Below are 19196 nucleotides of genomic sequence, written 5' to 3' on the forward strand. Positions count from 1 at the left end.
GGCTGTGTTTATTCTGATCTTTTTTCACTAAATGGTCTTTTGACCAATCAGATCAGCTCTGAAACAAATCCGGTTTGAAAAGATCTGATGTTATGGGTCAAAAGACCAATTAAAAAAAAAAAAAAAAATCTGAATTGGGCTTCCTGCCAAACACATTTTGAGCTTGTTCAACATTGTAGGCGCAGGCGACTGCCTGACTGATCTACGAATCCTTTAGCACCATAAATAACTCCTCATTATTATTTGTAGATCAGTCAACATTTACCCACGATGCATCGTGGATTTGATGCTGTCGAACACGGCCATTGTCATACTGAACATGTAACGGCATTGTGAATTTACTTCCTGCCTGTCAGTCAACCATACAGATGTATTTGGATCTCTATCCTTCCTCTCTCTGTTTTGCCCCAGGCTCATTAATGCAGCAAACCGCTCAGATGAAGTGACAAGAAATAAACATGGAAAAAGCCCTGCATTCTGTGGATAATTCCCCCATGACGGTTAAACAGGGGAACGTAAAGCCAAACACAGGGGCATGACTACCTGTAGCCCGCACCCCTTCCTCTCCCGGTCACTTGTAAACAAGCAACAAGGAATTGACTCTGACAGTGGTACCCTCTCTTTGCCCGCTCTCTCTCTCCCACACTCCTCTCCCGCTCTTTGTCACTTTCCATCTCTCCCTCCCTCTCCCATTCTACTCCCCCTCCATCCCTCTCGCTCTCATACACATAGGCTAAACACACACGTCTGCACACGTATAAGTCCATTACGCAAGAGTCTCCACTTCATCCCTTGTCCTCAGCTCCACTCTGCCGGGTCAGGTGACATATAGGAACATGTAGGCTACACCACACTGGAATAGAGAAGAGGGGAGTGGGGATCCTTATAAAAGCCTTTGGCTGGGGCCTGAGCAGTGGGCGAGAACTAGTAGAGAATTAGGGGGGATAAAGGACGCAACAAAATCTTAACAAGGGAAGAGACTTTAGAAAAGGAGGTGGAGCAAGTAGGCCTCCTGAGGGGAAGGAGAGAGTTCTCAGAGATGGTAGTGCAAAGAAAAGGTTTGAAAAACAGGGCAGCTGGGTAACTCAGCATAACAAAGTAAGACAAGGAAACCAATTCAACTCCCTAGAGTTGTAAAAACTCACATTGAAAAGAGAGTGCAGAGAAAGAGAGATGATGCACTTGTGGCTGCAGCTCATCTTAGATAGCAGTGATTCAGTGCTGCTGTGTGTTTATGAGTGGGTTATGGGAATATGCTAGCCGGGGCATAAGGAGCTTAGATCCAGGAGGCCTCAGCAGGGGGCAGCCAGTGAGGCTATACTCTGCTTGCATCGATGTCCCAGGGAGAGAGAGGGTAAGCAGACAGAACGATGAGAGGAAGCAGGCGGTCCTGGGACTGGGTCAGTGAGTGCGGACGTGCAGAGAGAGGAATGGGAGGAAAAGGGCGGGTAATGCCGGGATGAGCAGGAAGGATGCCGCGTCTGTCAGGTTACATCACGCCTACAACCTCTCCTGGCCATCTATTACATAACAGGGAGAGGGAGAGAAAGATGGAGAGCGAGAGAAAAAGTGCAGGTCTCTCCTATTGACTATGTTCTGTGGCTCTTTCTTGTTATCAGGACATGAGATGCCGCAACAACAAAAAAAACTACTGTCAAATTCTACAATGAATCGCACATAGTTCACCGGGTCCCTGGCCCTGTGTGAACTGCTGTGTAAAGCAAAGTGTATGTGAGTGTGTAGGTCAACACATTGTGTAAACCATAGAGATAGATAGAGGACTGATCTTTCTATATGTGCCATTATAGCGTCTGTGACAGCATGGGCAGCGCCATTGAGGCAATCTCCATTGAGGCAATCTCCATTTTGAAGTAGTCAGTTTTCTTCTTCATGATTGGCTGATCCCTCCTGATGACCCAGTTGGACAGGACTCCAACAGAGTCACCAGGAGGCCTCAGCCAATGAAGTTGGAAGTCCCACCCTGTTGACTACACTAAAATGGTGGAAGTCTTCAATCCCGCTGCCCATGATAATACTGCTGTCTGGCCACTAGAGGCCTCTTTCATTTGACTCTATGGTGTAAACTCTAGGCCCTGGCTACGAATATGGAGTTTTCACCCTCCGCCCCACCCTTACAGAAACCTCTTTCTCAAAGCTTAGAATCCGGATCACGTTCTGCACATGTGTTATTTTACACACACTATGTAGCTACTGCTCACACTCCACCTCCCTTTACGTTTCTCTCTTTACTCACCCTCTTCTGAACCATGGTGATGTAGCTATGGGATGGGCAACTTTGATGTGTGTGGGGGCCACCCACAAATGTATCCCCCCTCGTAATAGCGGCCCCCCTCTTGACGGAAAATATATTTTTAAATGACTTTCTAAAGTAAATTTCCTGCAATCCTACATATTTTGTCATGGGCCGGAGAGAAGATTTTGCAATTTTATAATTCATGCAATTCTACTCATTTTGCCATAGCGCGGTGATTCCCTGTGTCATCCAACACTGCTATGGCTATAAACAAGCACTGTTTAAATATGCTAGGTAGTAAATTATGAGACTCCTACTTTCAGTTCCATGACAGTCTATTGATCTCTAAAAGGACAGTGCAACTGATGAAGCTTACCTGAGATATCAGAGTATTCTTCTGCATTTAAGGTGAGCTCGTTCCCCTATGACAAAATGTGTAGAATTGCAGTAAATTAGCAGTTTTGCATCATCCGTCTGGCCCATCAACTGTGCCACAAAAGCATGCTGAAGTTGCAAAGTCGACATCCATATTTATAAACACAGTCGCTACATTTATTGTTATTTGTGGTCGTAAACATTATTTAGAGTTAATTATATGAGGGGGGGGATTTATTTTAATTGATTTTACAGTACAAGGGGAGGGTCATGTGAAAATATTTGTAACTTTGGGGAGGGGGGTGCATTTTTTTAAATGATAACTTTAGTTTGACCGGCACCTCCCCCCAGTAAATTTTGATCTGTCCCTTAGCAGATTATGGTATCTAATTTCCCTTCTCTCTCCTCATTCATTGTATGTCTCACTGCTCTGTTCTATGCTGTTGTGTTTGTCTCTACTCAACCTCTTGTCTTAGTTGCCTATATGGCCTTTATTGAGATTAGAATGGACAGATTTGCATGCATAGTAAACTCTTGCATATTGTGTCTTTCTTGAAAAGAAGACAATATAGTATTGTTGAGGTTTTGCTGTATATGATCCGTGTGTCCCATTTCTCTTCCTTCCATACCCAAAGCTAGAGATCCTCTACTGCCCTGAGCCTGGGGTTCCAGAATTCTAAAGGAGTCCTACAGGAGTCCAGTCTACCTACAGCTCATGCATATGGAGATTTTGTTTTCATTTCTTAAAAGCATTTATTTTACTTGAACCAGTCGAGTCTAGTCAATTGTTGATTAAGGGAGGATGTTGATGAGGAAATCTGATGTCTCTAAATGTGAATGGGAAGAACGAGTTATTAGATATGATTAAGATGTGAACTATGTTCGGTTAGTTTGGAATTCATTTCACAACCTTTTTTAAAAATCATAAGACACTTATTTTTTATATTTCACTGTTAATATAATATAACAAAAGTATAACACAAAAGGTTTTTGTGTCTTAAAATGACATGGTGAATTCGGAAAGTATTTAGACCCCTTGACTTTCTCCACATTGTTACGTTACAGCCTTATTCTAAAACGGATTAAATCATTTCCCCCCCTCAATCTACACACAGTACCCCTAATGACAAAGAAAAAACAAGTTTTCAGAAGTGTGTGCAAATATATTTTGGAAAAAAACTGAAATATCATGTTTATTCAGACCCTTTACTCAATACTTTGTTGAAGCACCTTTGGCAGCGATTACAGCTTCGAGTCTTCTTGGGTATGGCGCTACAAGCTTGGCACCCCTGTAGTTGGGGAGTTTATCCCATTCTTCTCATCAGATCCTCTCAAGCTCTGTCAGGTTGGATGGAGAGCATTGCTGCCCAGCTATTTTCAGGTCTCTCCAGAGATGTTCCATTGAGTTCACGTCAAGGCTCTGGCTGGGCCACTCAAGGACATTCAGAGACCTGTCCCGAAGCCACTCCTGCATTGTCTTGGCTGTGTGCTTAGGGTCGTTGTCCTCTTGGAAGGTGAACCTTTGCCCCAGTCTGAGGTCCTGAGTGCTCTGGAACAGGTTTTCATCAAGGATCTCTCTGTATTTTGTTTCATTCATCTTTCCCTCAATCCTGATTAGTCTCCCAATCCCTGCTGCTGAAAAACATTCCCACAGCATGATGCTGCCACCACCATGCTTCACTGTAGGGATGGTGCCAGGTTTCCTACAGATGTGACGCTTGGCATTCAGGATAATGAGTTCAATCGTGGTTTCATCAGACCAGAGAATCTCGTTTCATGGTCTGAGAGTCCTTTAGATGCCTTTTGGCAAACTCCAAGCAGGCTGTCATGTGCCTTATACTGAGTGGTTCAGTCTATCCAATCTACCATAAAGGCCTGACTGGTGGAGTGCTGTAGAGTTGGTTGTCCTTCTGGAAGGTTCTCTCATCTCCACAGAGGAACTCTGTAGCTGTCAGGGTGACTATCAGGTTCTTGGTCACCTCACTGACCAAGGCCCTTCTCCCCCAATTGCTGTTTGGCAGGGCGGCCAGCTCTAGGAAGAGTCTTGGTGGTTCCAAAATTCTTCCATTTAAGAATGATGGAGGCCACTGTTCTTGGGGACATTCAATGCTGCAGACATTTTTTGGTACCCTTCCCCAGATCTGTAGCTCTACAGACAATTCCTTCAATCTCATGGCTTGGTTTTTGCTCTGACATGAACTGTCAACTGTGGGACCTTATATAGACAGTTGTGTGCCTTTCCAAATCATGTCCAATCAATTGAATTTGCCACAGGTTGACTCCAATCAAGTTGTTGAAACACCTCAAGGATGATCAATGGAAACAGGATGCACCTGAGCTCAATTTCGAGTCTCATAGCAAAGGGTCTGAATACTTATGTAAATAAGGTATTTCTCTATTTAAAAAAACCTGTTTTCACTTCGTCATTATGGGGTATTGTGTGTAGATTTTTTACATTTAATCCACTTTAGAATAAGGCTGTAATCTAATAAAATGTGGAAAAGGTCATGGGGTCTGAATACATTTCGAATGCACTGTAGGATTATAGTACAGATTTATTTCATGCTTCTAGAAAGAGAGGTGTTACGATTTTTTAGGGTTGTCTTGTCTGTATTTTGTTTAAATAAAAAATAATCGTCAAAAACCGTTGCCAGGAATGTTCACTTGCCAGGAATGTTCACTTAAAAATAAACTGCTCAAGGCCCGGTTTCCCGATAGCAATGGCACTTAGGCTTAAGAGTGTTTTAATGATGCATCTTTCCTACAACAGCCAATGAAATACATACGTTTCCCAAAACACCACGCAGAGAGAAAGTTTGCTAAGTGCGTCGTTGAGGCATGTGTCAATACTGATAGGATCGAAAGAAAGGCAACGCTGTTCTCAGATCAGCTTTCTCCATACAAATCTGACCTTAACATTAGAATTATTCCACAATGCTGATGACAGATCCGCTCCTAGAAACAAATACTGAGGCGGCTAATTCTAATGCTTACCCTATAACAATGCACTAAATCAAGATTTGGCACACCATTGTACACTTGTTGTGACACATGATGAAATGTATTGAGGCAAAAAAAAAACAGACAGTAGCCTACAATTATCAAAATAGAACTCAATTGAATGAACGTGAAATTGAGTTCAATAATATTTAATTATATAGGCCTACTGTATGTGTGGCCTATACTGTAGACTATTTATATTTTAATGCAGTTATCTCTGTTTCCATTTTAAGCATTAATTTGTTCTTCACTTGCTTAACAATTGAAAAGACATTGGCAACTTTGTATTTGTAGTCAACTTCGTTGTGATGTTATTTTGTTATTACAGATAAACATCTTGATTCATTGTTTAGTGCAGATCTTATTCCATCCCTTTACTTAGAATTGTGTGTATTAGGTAGTTGTTGTGGAATTGTTAGATTACTTGATGTTGCTGCACTGTTGGAACTAGAAGCACATGCATTTCGTTACACTCGCAATAACATCTGCTAACCATGTGTATGTGACAAATTACATTTTGAAGTAGTACATCCAATCACCGATTTGAAGAATGACTACAATTAAGGTCAGGTAGCAGTGTTGACCCCATTCAGAAAAAAATGCGCTCATGAAACAGCCAAAAAGGCAGCATCCTAATGTATAAGTCACTGAGGCTGCTATTGCATCTGATCAGCCTGGCAGGAATAGAGCTTACCCACTGGATCATAGGCATCAGCCTATAAGGCACTTTTAACGGCTAATATGCCTGCAAGGAGCTTTTCCCATGAAACAGCCTACAAGGCAGCATTGTGACTTATCAGCCTCTAAAGCTGCTATTGAGCCTGCTCAAACTCTGAGGCTGAAAGCTAATCTAATCAGCCTGCCAGGAATGGAGTTCTGTACATGTAAATATTACCCATAAAACAGGAAGTGCCCATTATAATTATACACATATCAGTTATGCAAGCTCACAACCAGCAAAAAACTAACTACAGTGGCTAACTAACACGACTACCTAGCTAACTGCTAGCTCACAAGACTAGCTAGCCAAGTGAGCTTCTAGCTAACAAACAGTCCGTGTAATATCAGTATAAAGTTGACTTAATTTTGAAAGATGCTAGCTATATTACATGTTTTACTCTATGCTTCAGCTTTCTGGATATGTTTGAACATGGCTCGTCGTTCCTTCATTCGTTTGGTTCTGGTCTTGAAGGCGGCACGCAGCCTTGGAGACAATGTCACCTGTCAGGCGCTGTTCAGGGCTTAAATGCTCCACGAGCGTCCAGATGGGAATGGTTTTAGCACCACCAGGCGACAAAATTGAAGAACTACACCACACATAGTAATTTCCGGCAGAATCGGAAATGGTGTCATACTCCTTCATCAACAAAAGTAATAGCGGCATGGCAGCAGCACCAGCTATCCACACTAAGACTGGTGATCGGATGTTGACTTCAAAATAAAAGTCCACGGTAAAACGCTATACATGTGATACAATATCAATATTTTTTTGCAGCTTTGCAGAGCATAATGTTAAAATTATGTTAAAGAAATTATAACTACATGGGGGGAAAATGTAAACTAAAGAGAATTGTATTTTGGTTGTATAGCACAAACAACTTGCACTGTACAGGAAAAACAATATATTTTTTGTCCATAAAACCAGGGTCCAGTCTACTCTCTAAAGTCCCTAGAATACAAGAGTTTGAACAAACAGCTTACAGTGGGGTGCCTGGACAATGTGGTACAATGCAAATCATTGTATATGCATTACACATGGGCTTATAATAATTTGAAAAAACGATTATAGGTGCCGCAGTAAAAGTATTGTAGAATACTCAGTAGGGTCAGTAGAATCCATATATGGTGTCATTTCATGGGGCACTGAATGGAGTGTTGCTGGCTTTTATTCCACCAAATCATGGAATACATTTAGCCTAATAGAGCAAAAAAAATATTCTAGGTGGCTATGTAAAAGTTTCGTAGGGAATATAATATATTATTATATTTCATGCACAGTAATTTGCATTGGAGGCATTTATTTAACCCTGGGACATGTTTTAAAACACATTAAATCAAATGTCACTTAAAAATGAGCAAATATGAATAATTGTTCATGTTCAGAGAAGTATTTTTCAGATTTCATGAATAAATACAGGTTATTGACACTGCTATACTATTACGTGGGGACTCTTATTTGACACATTTACAAACTTCAGTGACCCGGAAGTACTTTTTGGGTGTTGCTGACGAGACACTTACCAAAAAAATGAATGCTGCTGTTTTCTTCTGAATACAAAACAGTCTCTTGGATAATGTCACACATCGGCGATAACGAGCTAGAACAACTGGAATACCTCTCGTTGGTATCCAAAGTGTGTACAGAACTCGACAACCATTTGGGGATAAGTGATAAAGATCTAGGTATGTAAAACTGAACTTTCAATATAATATTTGTTAGTTGGCAATACAATGGCTAACAGCTAGCGACGCGTTTGCTAGCAGCAACTCGAGATCATCTGTCCAGTTAGGTTGTTATCTTCCCGGGTAAACCAGCTAGCTATTAAACTAGCTAATGATTCTCACCAGCGTAGCAAAGTTAGGTAACTAACTAGTAAACCGTGGAGTTGAGTTTAGTCAGCTAATAACGTTACTAACAACGATGCGAACTTTCTCGCTGCCCCTAGCTGACATGCTATAGTAGCCATCTTAGCGAGCAAATCAAAGCTGCACTCGAAATGTTTAGGACTAGTTAACGTTACTTGGCTAATGTGGTTATTTTCTTTGCTGTTTTACAGCTGAGTTTGTCATCAGCCTTGCTGAAAAGCAACCAACATTTGATGGCTTCAAATCACTTCTGCTGAAAAATGGAGCAGAATTCACAGTAAGTTTCTCCAGCTTTCAAATCGACACATTCTTCTCTCCCCTGATCCTTAGTGTAAAGGAGAAAGTAGTGCACTGTTGTCTGTCAATATACCTGGTAAATTAATGATTCATAAACAACTCTAAGGAGGGGTTCTATAAAATCTGTGATTTTATTTTTTTAAATCTGAAAAGTACAATTGAGAATCAAGAAACTGGAATGTTCTGAGTCCATGTCAATGCTTAAATATTGTTTTAGGTCTGATTATTGTGTGTAATTCCACTTTAATTGAGCATCTGGCCCTTTAATTGCGCATCTAGCCCTTTAATTGAGCATCTGGCCCTTTAATTGTGCATCTAGCAAGTAAGGAATGTGCTGGCTGTGCCGGTCTAGTGATGGTTCTGTACAGCTGCTGCTCATTTCATGGCAAAGTTTGCAAATAACAAGAAATCGATATAAAACAATATGCTTACTCATGATATACTTCTGCCATACAAATTATATACACTACCGTTCAAAAGTTTGGGATCCCTTAGAAATGTCCTTGTTTTTGAAAGAAAAGCAAAAAAAAAATGGTGTCCATTTGAAATAACATCAAATTGATCAGAAATTCAGTGTAGACATTGTTAATGTTATAAATGACTATTGTAGCTGGAAACAGCTGGTTTTTAATGGAATAATCTAAATAGGCGTACAGCGGCCCATTATCAGCAAACATCACTCCTGTGTTCCAATGGCACGTTGTCAGGCTAATTGATCATTAGAAAACCATTTTGCCATTGGAACACAGGGGTGATGGTTGCGATAATGGGCCTCTGTACGCCTATGTAGATATTCCATAAAAAATATCCAGCCACAATAGTCATTTACAACTTTAACAATGTCTACACTGTATTTCTGAACAATTTGATGTTATTTTAATGGACAGAATGTGCTTTTCTTTCAAAAACAAGGACAGTAGTAGTATACATCTGCCAGGTAAGCCGACTTTGCAGTTAACAGTTAATTGACAAGACTTTGGTGAAAGTATTTCTGTCAACCCACATCAACTGGCTACACACAAACACATGCACCACACAGACAGACGCGGGCAATATGGCTGGATATTAATTGGTAGATATTGTGTTAGATTTGGCTTTTTAAGCCAGTAGTGGCTAACCAGGGTTGGGATAATGTCAACGTTGATTAGATAGTAGCTGGGAGCTTACGGGGTCTGATACTTGTGAGATTTGTTTATGACAGTTGTGCGGTGGAACACGTGAAATTGCTTCTACTTTCGGAATTGTTTGGCGAGCTACTCATAGTTGGGCTGTGGGCTACTGGTTGTTCGCGATCGATCGACCTGTTGGAGACCCCTGATCTAGATGGATGTTTATGGAACTGATATGTAGACGTAACATTTATTTTCCATCTTTCAGGATTCACTCGTCGGCAATTTGCTCAGACTTATTCAAACGATGCGGCCTCCACCAAAGGCATCTACAAGCAAAGGTATGTGAGCTGTATTCCACCTGTATCCTCTGATGTGATGTGTGCTTTTCACTTAGCGCACATTTTTGAAGGTATGGGCTATGTGGACTCGGTGTACAATACATTAAGAGCACCTTCCTAATATTGAGTTACACCTCACCCTCAGAACAGCCTCAATTAGTCAGGGTGTGGAGTCTTCAAGGTGTCAAGCATTCCACAGGGATGCTGGCCCATGTTGACTCCAATTCTTCAAAGAGTTGTCAAGGTGGCTGGATGACCTTTGGGTGATGGACCATTCTTAATACACACGGGAAACCGTTTGTGAAAAACCCAGCAGTGTTGCAGTTGACACAAACCGGTACATCTCACACCTACTACCAAACCCTGTTCAAATACACTTGAATATTTTGTCTTTGCCCATTCACCCTCTGAACTGCACACATACACAATCCATGTCTCAATTGTCTCATGACTTAAAAATCCTTCTTTAACCCGTCTCCTCCCCTTCATCTACACTGACTGAAGTGGATTAACAAGTGACATCAAAAAGGATCCTAGCTTTCACCTGGTCAGTCTGTCATGGAAAGGGCAGGTGTCCTTAATGTGTTGTACACTCAGTGCATGTGCTATTGTTACAATGTTGTGGGCTTGATGATATGCTGAGTTGCTGACCCTTTACTCTGTGACTTTAGCCTTTGAACCTGTGGTCAAGCAGAAGAGTGACAAGGACAAGCTGAAGGAATTGTTTCCTGCATTATGCAGGCCAGACGATCCTGCTCCCAAGGTACGTTTTGCTGTTGTTATAACCTGGTTAATTCGCAGGTGAAATGTATATTATAGGGCTATACTTTGTGGTTGACTTTGACCTGCTGACATTTGGCCTACCGTTTCGGACCCCCTCCCCCAAGGCCATATTGGATGAAGACGATGTGAAGATCGCCGACGCTGCCATGAAGGAGTTGGAGATGTTCATGCCCAGTGTGAGCAGATCAGACTCAAAGAGCAAGAGCAGGTAAAGGGCTTTCACCAGTAAAATTCTTATTGGTTTCAAGTGCAACGTTTTTCTCAGTTGTTACATCGGTTGAAGCTCTTATGTGACCTGTTTTGTATTTCTCAGGTCGGACAAAAAGAGGAGGCACAGCAGAAGTCGGAGCCGAGACCGGGACAGGAGGCGGCGTCACCGTTCTCGGTCCCGCTCACGCTCGAGGTCTCGCTCTAGGGACCGGGACCGTCAGAGAGAGAGAGACCGTGAGCGGGACCGCGACCGTGGTAAGAAACGTGCGTCTCGCTGGAGTGAGCGCAGTCGTACCCCCAGCCCCCACAGAGACCGAGACAGGGACACAAAGGAAGGCTCTGACCGGTGGAAGGACAAACACGTGGACCGTCCACCACCAGAGGAGCCTACAGTAGGGGACATCTTCAATGGCAAAATCACCAGCATCATGCAGTTTGGCTGCTTCGTGCAACTGGAAGGGCTGAGGTCAGTAAATCAGTTGGGTTAATGCTATGTCGAAGGTCATTAGTTCAATAGTAATGGATCTAGTTTGTGTTTGAACTTGGTTTGCTTTTGAGTGGCCAGTGTTGAAATCCCTATTTGTTTCGCATTGTAGGAAACGCTGGGAGGGCTTAGTCCACATCTCCGAGCTGCGCAGAGAGGGACGCGTTGCCAATGTGGCTGATGTGGTCCAGAAAGGTCAAAGGGTCAAGATCAAGGTGCTGTCCTTCACTGGCTCCAAGACCAGTCTCAGTATGAAGGTGAGGCGGGAATGTCAAGGCCTACGGTCCTTTGGGTGTGTTATACTATATGGAGCAAATGTGGTTTCATTTCATCTCTCAACAAGCTCTGATAATCATGTTGGCAAAAAAAAAAAAAGGATTTTGAAACTTTTGGAAAGAACTATGAAAGACATTTCTGAATTATTGAAACACTTGTTCCCCTCTTGGTTTCCAGGATGTAGACCAGGAAACAGGGGAGGACCTGAACCCCAACCGGAGGAGGAACCAGGGCCCTGATGGTGAGGAGGAGAAAATCATGAGGAACCCCGACCGCCCAACCAACCTCAACTTGGGCCACGCCCCTGAGTTGGAAGACGACACACTGGAGCGCAAGAGGCTGACCAAGATATCTGACCCCGAGAAGTGGGAGATCAAACAGGTATGTGTGCACGCGTAGCTTATCAAGACATCGTGGCTGTTGTTTTAATGTAATTTTGATCTAATCATGCTCTTTTTTTTTTTAAATTATCTGCCCTCAGATGATTGCTGCTAATGTTCTTTCTAAAGAGGAGTTCCCTGACTTTGATGAGGAGACCGGTATCCTCCCCAAAGTAGATGACGAAGAAGGTAAAAACATGTCTTTTGTTATTGTGTATATAAAACGGGTGTCGGCTGAGATTCACATCAGTGCGTTGGGTTCTGAATAGCTTTGTGTCTTTCTTTCAGACGAGGACCTGGAGATTGAGCTGGTGGAGGAGGAGCCTCCGTTCCTGAGAGGACATACTAAACAGAGTATGGACATGAGCCCTGTCAAGATTGTCAAGGTATGTTCCCGTGTGGCCTTGACCATCCTACTTTCAAGGCAATTTTGTTTGACTGTTTTCATCCTTTTTTTAGTAGTGTGAACCAATCAAAATTATTTATTGAGAAATTGCTCTTTGCTAAGTAGCTCATTTTAATTGAAAACGGTCACAGTAAGGTACTTAAAGGGATAGTTCACACAAATTACAAAACTACACATTGGTTTGCTTGCCCTGTAAGCAGTCTATTGACAAAGGATGACAGCAATCCATACTTTTGTTTAGTTTCCCTGGCACTGTTTCCAAATGCTAACATTTTAGCATTTCAGGCACAAATCCCATTCAGGTCACGGTAGCGATATTAGCATTTTTCACGCATCATGTTCAAATCTATAACTGATGTTGTTGAGCTTCGCAATCAGGATGATTTGAACATGTTTTACCCTTTTCCCCACCCTACTTTCACCGTACATTTTAGTTACTGTTTTCATCCTGTTTAGTAGTGTGAACAACTAAATCTCTCTGTTTCCCTTTGTCAGAATCCAGACGGCTCGCTGTCCCAGGCAGCCATGATGCAGAGTGCTTTGGCTAAGGAGAGGAGGGAAGTGAAGCAGTGTCAGCGAGAGGCTGAGATGGACTCCATCCCCATGGGCCTGAACAAACACTGGGTAGACCCCCTGCCTGACGGTAAGTCAGTGTGGAAGCATACAGTAATCCAAAACCCAGCCCGGTCTGAGCCACGACCGCCTACGTCAGGCTTCCTCCAGTGTAGCAGCAGTAGCCCTCAGGGTTAGCAGGGCTGGAGATGGTTATCTGCTTTCCTTTAGCATCCTAACAGGCCGGATAGAGTGGCCTGCTGTAGTGTGCTGTGTCCTAAATGACCCAGGGTGGAGGGTACCTGCCAGGGCCCTAGACTGGTCATCTGAAGGGATGGATGTTAAAGTGAATGAAATATGACCTGGAATTACTTACAATATGAGTGAAATAGTTTTCCTTCTCAGTTTTTATTACGTATGTTAAAAATCAGCTTTCCTGTGTTGGAATGGTGTGGGTGTATACCGGTCATTAGAAATATTCAGTTGAGTAGACCGCTGATTGGCCAGCTCATCCTCCTAAGGAGTAAGATATACTCTTTAATGAAATGGCAAGCAATTTTGAAGCGGTCTGTTTGATGTGGGAGTTTTGTGTAGGAGGAGTTACCCACATAAATGTTGTTATGAGTTAACAGAATATTAACTTTTAAAAGTACAATTTTCACTGGATAGTTACTTTAAATATCTATTAAACACACAACCTCTTACACAGTTGATGGGAGACAGATTGCAGCCAACATGAGAGGCATCGGCATGATGCCAACTGACATCCCGGAGTGGAAGAAACATGCCTTTGGGGGCAACAAGGCCTCTTATGGCAAAAAGACAGCGATGTCCATCCTGGAGCAGAGAGAGAGCCTGCCCATCTACAAGCTGAAAGAGCAGCTCATACAGGTTTGTGCAACAGTTAGCATCTGTTACCTTGCTGGTTATTTTTACAACATCAACCGTTTTTAATCATTTCCTGCCATCTGATTTTGCTCACAGCTGTACTCCACTATTACAGGCTGTCCACGATAACCAGATCCTGATTGTTATTGGAGAGACTGGCTCTGGGAAAACCACCCAGATCACCCAGTACCTGGCCGAGGCAGGCTACACCACTCGGGGGAAGATCGGCTGCACTCAGCCCCGTCGTGTGGCAGCCATGTCCGTGGCCAAGAGAGTCTCTGAAGAGTACGGTTGCTGTCTGGGCCAGGAGGTGAGTGATCGCTCCACACTGCATATATCTTAACACACGTGACCATGAGGCGATGTCTAACACATCTGATCGCAGAACAATGCTGAATTTAGTGATTTCTATCTTCGTTCATCCACTCCAGGTTGGATACACCATTCGTTTTGAGGACTGCACCAGCCCTGAGACAGTGATTAAGTACATGACGGATGGTATGTTGCTGAGAGAGTGTCTGATAGATCCGGACCTTGGCCAGTACGCCATTATCATGTTGGATGAGGCCCACGAGAGGACCATCCATACCGACGTACTCTTCGGTCTGCTCAAGAAGGTATACCAGGGCCTCGTTTTCACCTTGACTTGAGGCTCTAAACATCTCTACAATGTCAAGGAGACACAAACACCCTTCTCCTCTCCCTCTTTCAGACGGTGCAGAAACGCACGGACATGAAACTCATTGTGACTTCGGCCACACTTGATGCCGTCAAGTTCTCTCAGTACTTCTACGAAGCGCCCATCTTCACCATCCCAGGGCGTACCTACCCAGTGGAGGTGCTCTACACCAAAGAGCCGGAGACGGACTACCTGGATGCCAGTCTCATCACCGTCATGCAGATCCACCTGACTGAGCCCCCAGGTATGTTTTTAACGTTTTTTATATCTAGTCTATAGTCAAACTGTAATTCAAAGTCGTTGACCTAAATGAAAATCCATTGCTCTAAAATGTCAGGTTGAGATTCAACCTTGACTGTCGACGGATATCAACCTTCACTTTGTCCTCTCTCGCTCCTTCTTTGCAGGTGATGTCCTGGTGTTTCTGACGGGCCAGGAGGAGATCGACACCGCTTGTGAGATCTTGTATGAACGGATGAAGTCACTGGGACCTGAAGTGCCTGAACTCATCATCCTACCGGTCTACTCCGCCCTGCCCAGCGAGATGCAGACCCGTATCTTTGACCCTGCTCCCCCCGGCAGCAGGAAGGTTGTCATTGCCACTAACATTGCTGAGACGTCTCTGACCATCGACGGTATCTACTATGTGGTGGACCCAGGCTTTGTGAAGCAAAAGGTGTACAACTCCAAGACTGGTATTGACCAGCTGGTGGTGACCCCCATCTCACAGGTAGGCTGGTTAATTACTCAATTCATATTCTAAATGTTTCCCACATTGTAACCCCTCTGCCTGTCTAAATCCCTTTGCGTACTTTGCAATTAGGATTTAGTATACTAAGGGCTTCAATGTAACCTCTCTGTTCAATGTATCTTCTCTGTTAGGCCCAAGCCAAGCAGCGGGCTGGAAGAGCTGGAAGAACTGGTCCAGGGAAGACCTACAGGCTGTACACAGAGAGAGCCTACAGAGACGAGATGCTCACCACCAACGTGCCTGAGATCCAGAGAACTAACTTGGCCAGCACGGTGCTGTCTCTCAAGGTATGCACACAGTAACAAAAGTGGCAATCATCACTGTGATTATATGTACTTGTCTGTGCAGACCTACTCATCCTGTGTCACCCGCTCACCTCCCTCTCTCCTTACTTTCTTCAGGCTATGGGCATCAATGACCTGCTGTCGTTTGACTTCATGGACGCGCCACCCATGGAGACGCTGATCACGGCCATGGAGCAGCTCTACACTCTGGGGTCTCTGGACGATGAAGGGTTGCTCACTCGCCTTGGACGCAGGGTAAGATTGAGTTTAGAGCCCCAAAAAAAAAGGAGACGATTGTTAAGAAATGTGACAGTGAGGAATCACGACCAACTAATGAATCCTTCCCATCTCGCTCTGTCAGATGGCAGAGTTCCCTCTGGAGCCCATGCTGTGTAAGATGCTGATCATGTCCGTCCACCTGGGCTGCAGTGAAGAGATGCTCACCATCGTCTCCATGCTGTCTGTGCAGAACGTCTTCTACAGGCCCAAGGTACAGCAAATCACGGGACTCGTAAACACTGAAATATGGTTATATCGCGCCTCTGGGAATCCTGATTAGATGTTGTTTTTCTTTGCAGCACTGGTTACTGTTGAGGTTTACCATTATGGGTGGAGAACTCACTGAGGCAGTTCTACGGTGTGCCGTTGTTTACCATTTGGTGACTAACAGTCCTTTTTTATTCTCTGTGTCTCAGGACAAGCAGGCCCTGGCTGACCAGAAGAAGGCCAAGTTCCACCAGGCCGAAGGAGACCACCTTACCCTGCTGGCTGTGTATAACTCCTGGAAGAACAACAAGTTCTCCAACCCTTGGTGCTACGAGAACTTCATCCAGGCCCGCTCCTTGCGCAGAGCCCAGGACATCCGCAAACAGATGTTGGGCATCATGGACAGGTAGTACCCTCTATCCATTCGACAATGGAGTGAATTGTACGTCTGACAAAGACATCTCACAGGACATCTTCTCACACAAACCCAGAACACTTTTTGATCTGTTTTCAGACATAAACTGGACGTGGTGACTTGTGGAAAGGCCACAGTGCGTGTACAGAAGGCCATCTGCAGTGGTTTCTTCCGGAATGCAGCCAAAAAGGATCCCCAGGAAGGCTACCGTACCCTCATTGACCAGCAGGTGGTGTACATCCACCCCTCCAGTGCCCTGTTCAACCGCCAGCCTGAGTGGTGAGTCAACACTCTTTTCTGATAACCATGGGGACTAAAGGATTAGTCACTAGTTTTACATTGAATGTCAACTGTTACTGAGACATCTTGGACATCCTTATCCTCTTGCCCCATAGGGTGGTGTACCACGAGCTGGTGCTGACCACGAAAGAGTACATGAGGGAAGTGACCACCATTGACCCACGCTGGCTGGTGGAGTTCTCGCCGGCCTTCTTCAAAGTGTCCGACCCAACACGCCTCAGCAAACAGAAGAAGCAGCAGCGCCTCGAGCCCCTCTACAACCGCTACGAAGAGCCCAACGCATGGAGAATCTCCCGCGCCTTCCGTCGGCGCTAGAATGTCTATCCTGTATCTCCACACAAAGGAAGCGATGGACACAGTCCCTGTATCAGTTGGTAGAGAAATACTGTGGAGAGACATTGTGCCTGTGCCAACAGGTCTCACTAACTCTTACTTATTGGTCAAGCTGGGGCATTGTCTACTTGTTTTGGACGTGTAAATTATGTGTTTTGTGTCTGCTCAGCTGATTTTATTCAACCACTCATTTTGAACTGAGGTATTGATAGGCCTAATTCTCTCTTGATCTGTATAGAAGACGACTAGCAAAGTGAGACGGTTAAGGGGCCAGGTCATTGCTTCCCCTGTCCTTACAGGCTTATTTGGGTAATATGAGTCAATGTCTCATCCCCATGAGGAGAATCAATCTTCTATCTGAGCATCAAGGACAACGAAGCTGTTTTATTTGAATGTCACATCTGACCTGTGGTGAAAACTTCAGAAAATGACCAATTGAGTAGGAAGGTTGCTGGGTAGGAATTTGAAAAGTGGGTGAATGTGTTTGTCTCTGAGCACTGTTCTCCTAAAACAGAGTTTATCTTTTATAGTAGGCTATCTTTTATAAAACGAAGGGAAATAGATGGAACTATGTACTCGGACATTGTCTTTATTTAGCTTTGAGTGATTGTTTCACTGTGCTAATGTACTCGTTACTCTTTCTGCCCTCATTAAATATTGTATTGCTCTCTTTGTTGTCAATGTTTAATTTAGAAAATGTAATTGGCAGGCACACTGGTGTAGGTTAAATTGGTCATATTGACAATGATTTTAGCCCCACCTGGTGACACAATTGAAGTATTACACACAGAACCCAGAAGTGTGAACGGAGTTCAGTTTATTATGTAATGTGCTTGTTGTCAATGGGAGCGTTCCTCTGCCCAGGTGTTGCTGACACATGCCCGATCTTAGAACGCCTGGATAGGTATTTTACATATTAGCTAACCACATGTTTTATTGCAATCTGGTGCCTGCCGGCATAGTCGATGTGGCTCTGGACCATTAGTTGATGCATGTAAAATCAGAGAAGGGGACCTTGACTAAAAACTGCGTTTTTTTCTGAAAACAAAACAAATGCTGTTGAGCAGTGGTGTCAAACTCATTCCATGGAGAGCCTAGTTTCTGCAAGTTTTAGATTTCTCCTTTCAATTAAGTCCTAGATAACCAGGTGTGGGAAGTTCCTTACTAATTAGTGACCTTTATTCGAGGGAGGAGCGAAAACCCGCACATACTTTGCCCTCCGTAGAATGAGTTTGACACCTGTGCTGTCGTGAATGGCAGACTTCAGAGTTGAAGAACCTAAAGGCCCAGTGCAGTCAAAAATGTGATTTTGCTGTGTTTTATATTTCCACACTATGATGTTGGGATAATACTGTGAAAGTGATAATGTCCTTTTAGTGTAAGATCTGTTTGAAACGACTGCCAGAAATGTCATCCTGTTTTGGTGAGATGGGACTTTTGGCATCCCTAGTGCCATCACCAGGTGGTAAATTAGTTAATAATAGACCAATAAGAAAGATACTTCTGAACTTCTCTGCCATTAACAGCTAGTTTTCTGTTTTTCCCTCCCCACTCAGACCACTCCCAGACAGTCCTATCAAAATTATTTATTGAGAAATTGCTCTTTGCTAAGTAGCTCATTTTAATTGAAAATGATCACAGTAAGGTACTTAAAGGGATAGTTCACACAAATTACAAAACTACACATTGGTTTGCTTGTCCTGTAAGCAGTCTATTGACAAAGGATGACAGCAATCCATACTTTTGTTTAGTTTCCCTGGCACTGTTTCCAAATGCTAACATTTTAGCATTTCAGGCACAAATCCCATTCGGGTCACGGTAGCGATATTAGCATTTTTCATGCATCATGTTCAAATCTATAACTGATGTTGTTGAGCTTCGCAATCAGGATGATTTGAACATGTTTTACCCTTTTCCCCACCCTACTTTCACCATACATTTTAGTTACTGTTTTCATCCTGTTTAGTAGTGTGAACAACTAAATCTCTCTTTCCCTCTGTCAAAATC

The 19196-nt window shown here is 43.5% G+C and overlaps 1 protein-coding gene across 1 annotated transcript; it reads left to right on the forward strand.

The window, feature by feature from the left end:
• The first annotated feature begins 7859 nt into the window (after nt 1–7859).
• LOC135505036 (ATP-dependent RNA helicase DHX8-like) lies at nt 7860–17387 on the forward strand. Its single transcript, XM_064924056.1, has 22 exons — nt 7860–8032; nt 8407–8492; nt 9890–9962; nt 10634–10725; nt 10850–10953; nt 11059–11421; nt 11552–11696; nt 11893–12096; nt 12197–12284; nt 12384–12481; nt 12997–13144; nt 13763–13944; nt 14057–14251; nt 14373–14558; nt 14654–14864; nt 15028–15350; nt 15503–15658; nt 15773–15910; nt 16017–16145; nt 16351–16547; nt 16656–16835; nt 16952–17387. Exons 1-22 carry the CDS (start codon nt 7882–7884, stop codon nt 17169–17171), a joined length of 3669 nt encoding a protein of 1222 aa, XP_064780128.1. The 5' UTR covers nt 7860–7881; the 3' UTR covers nt 17172–17387.
• The last annotated feature ends 1809 nt before the right edge of the window (nt 17388–19196 follow it).

The sequence above is a fragment of the Oncorhynchus masou genome, chromosome 18 (assembly GCF_036934945.1).
Source record: "Oncorhynchus masou masou isolate Uvic2021 chromosome 18, UVic_Omas_1.1, whole genome shotgun sequence".
Lineage (NCBI taxonomy): Eukaryota > Metazoa > Chordata > Actinopteri > Salmoniformes > Salmonidae > Oncorhynchus > Oncorhynchus masou.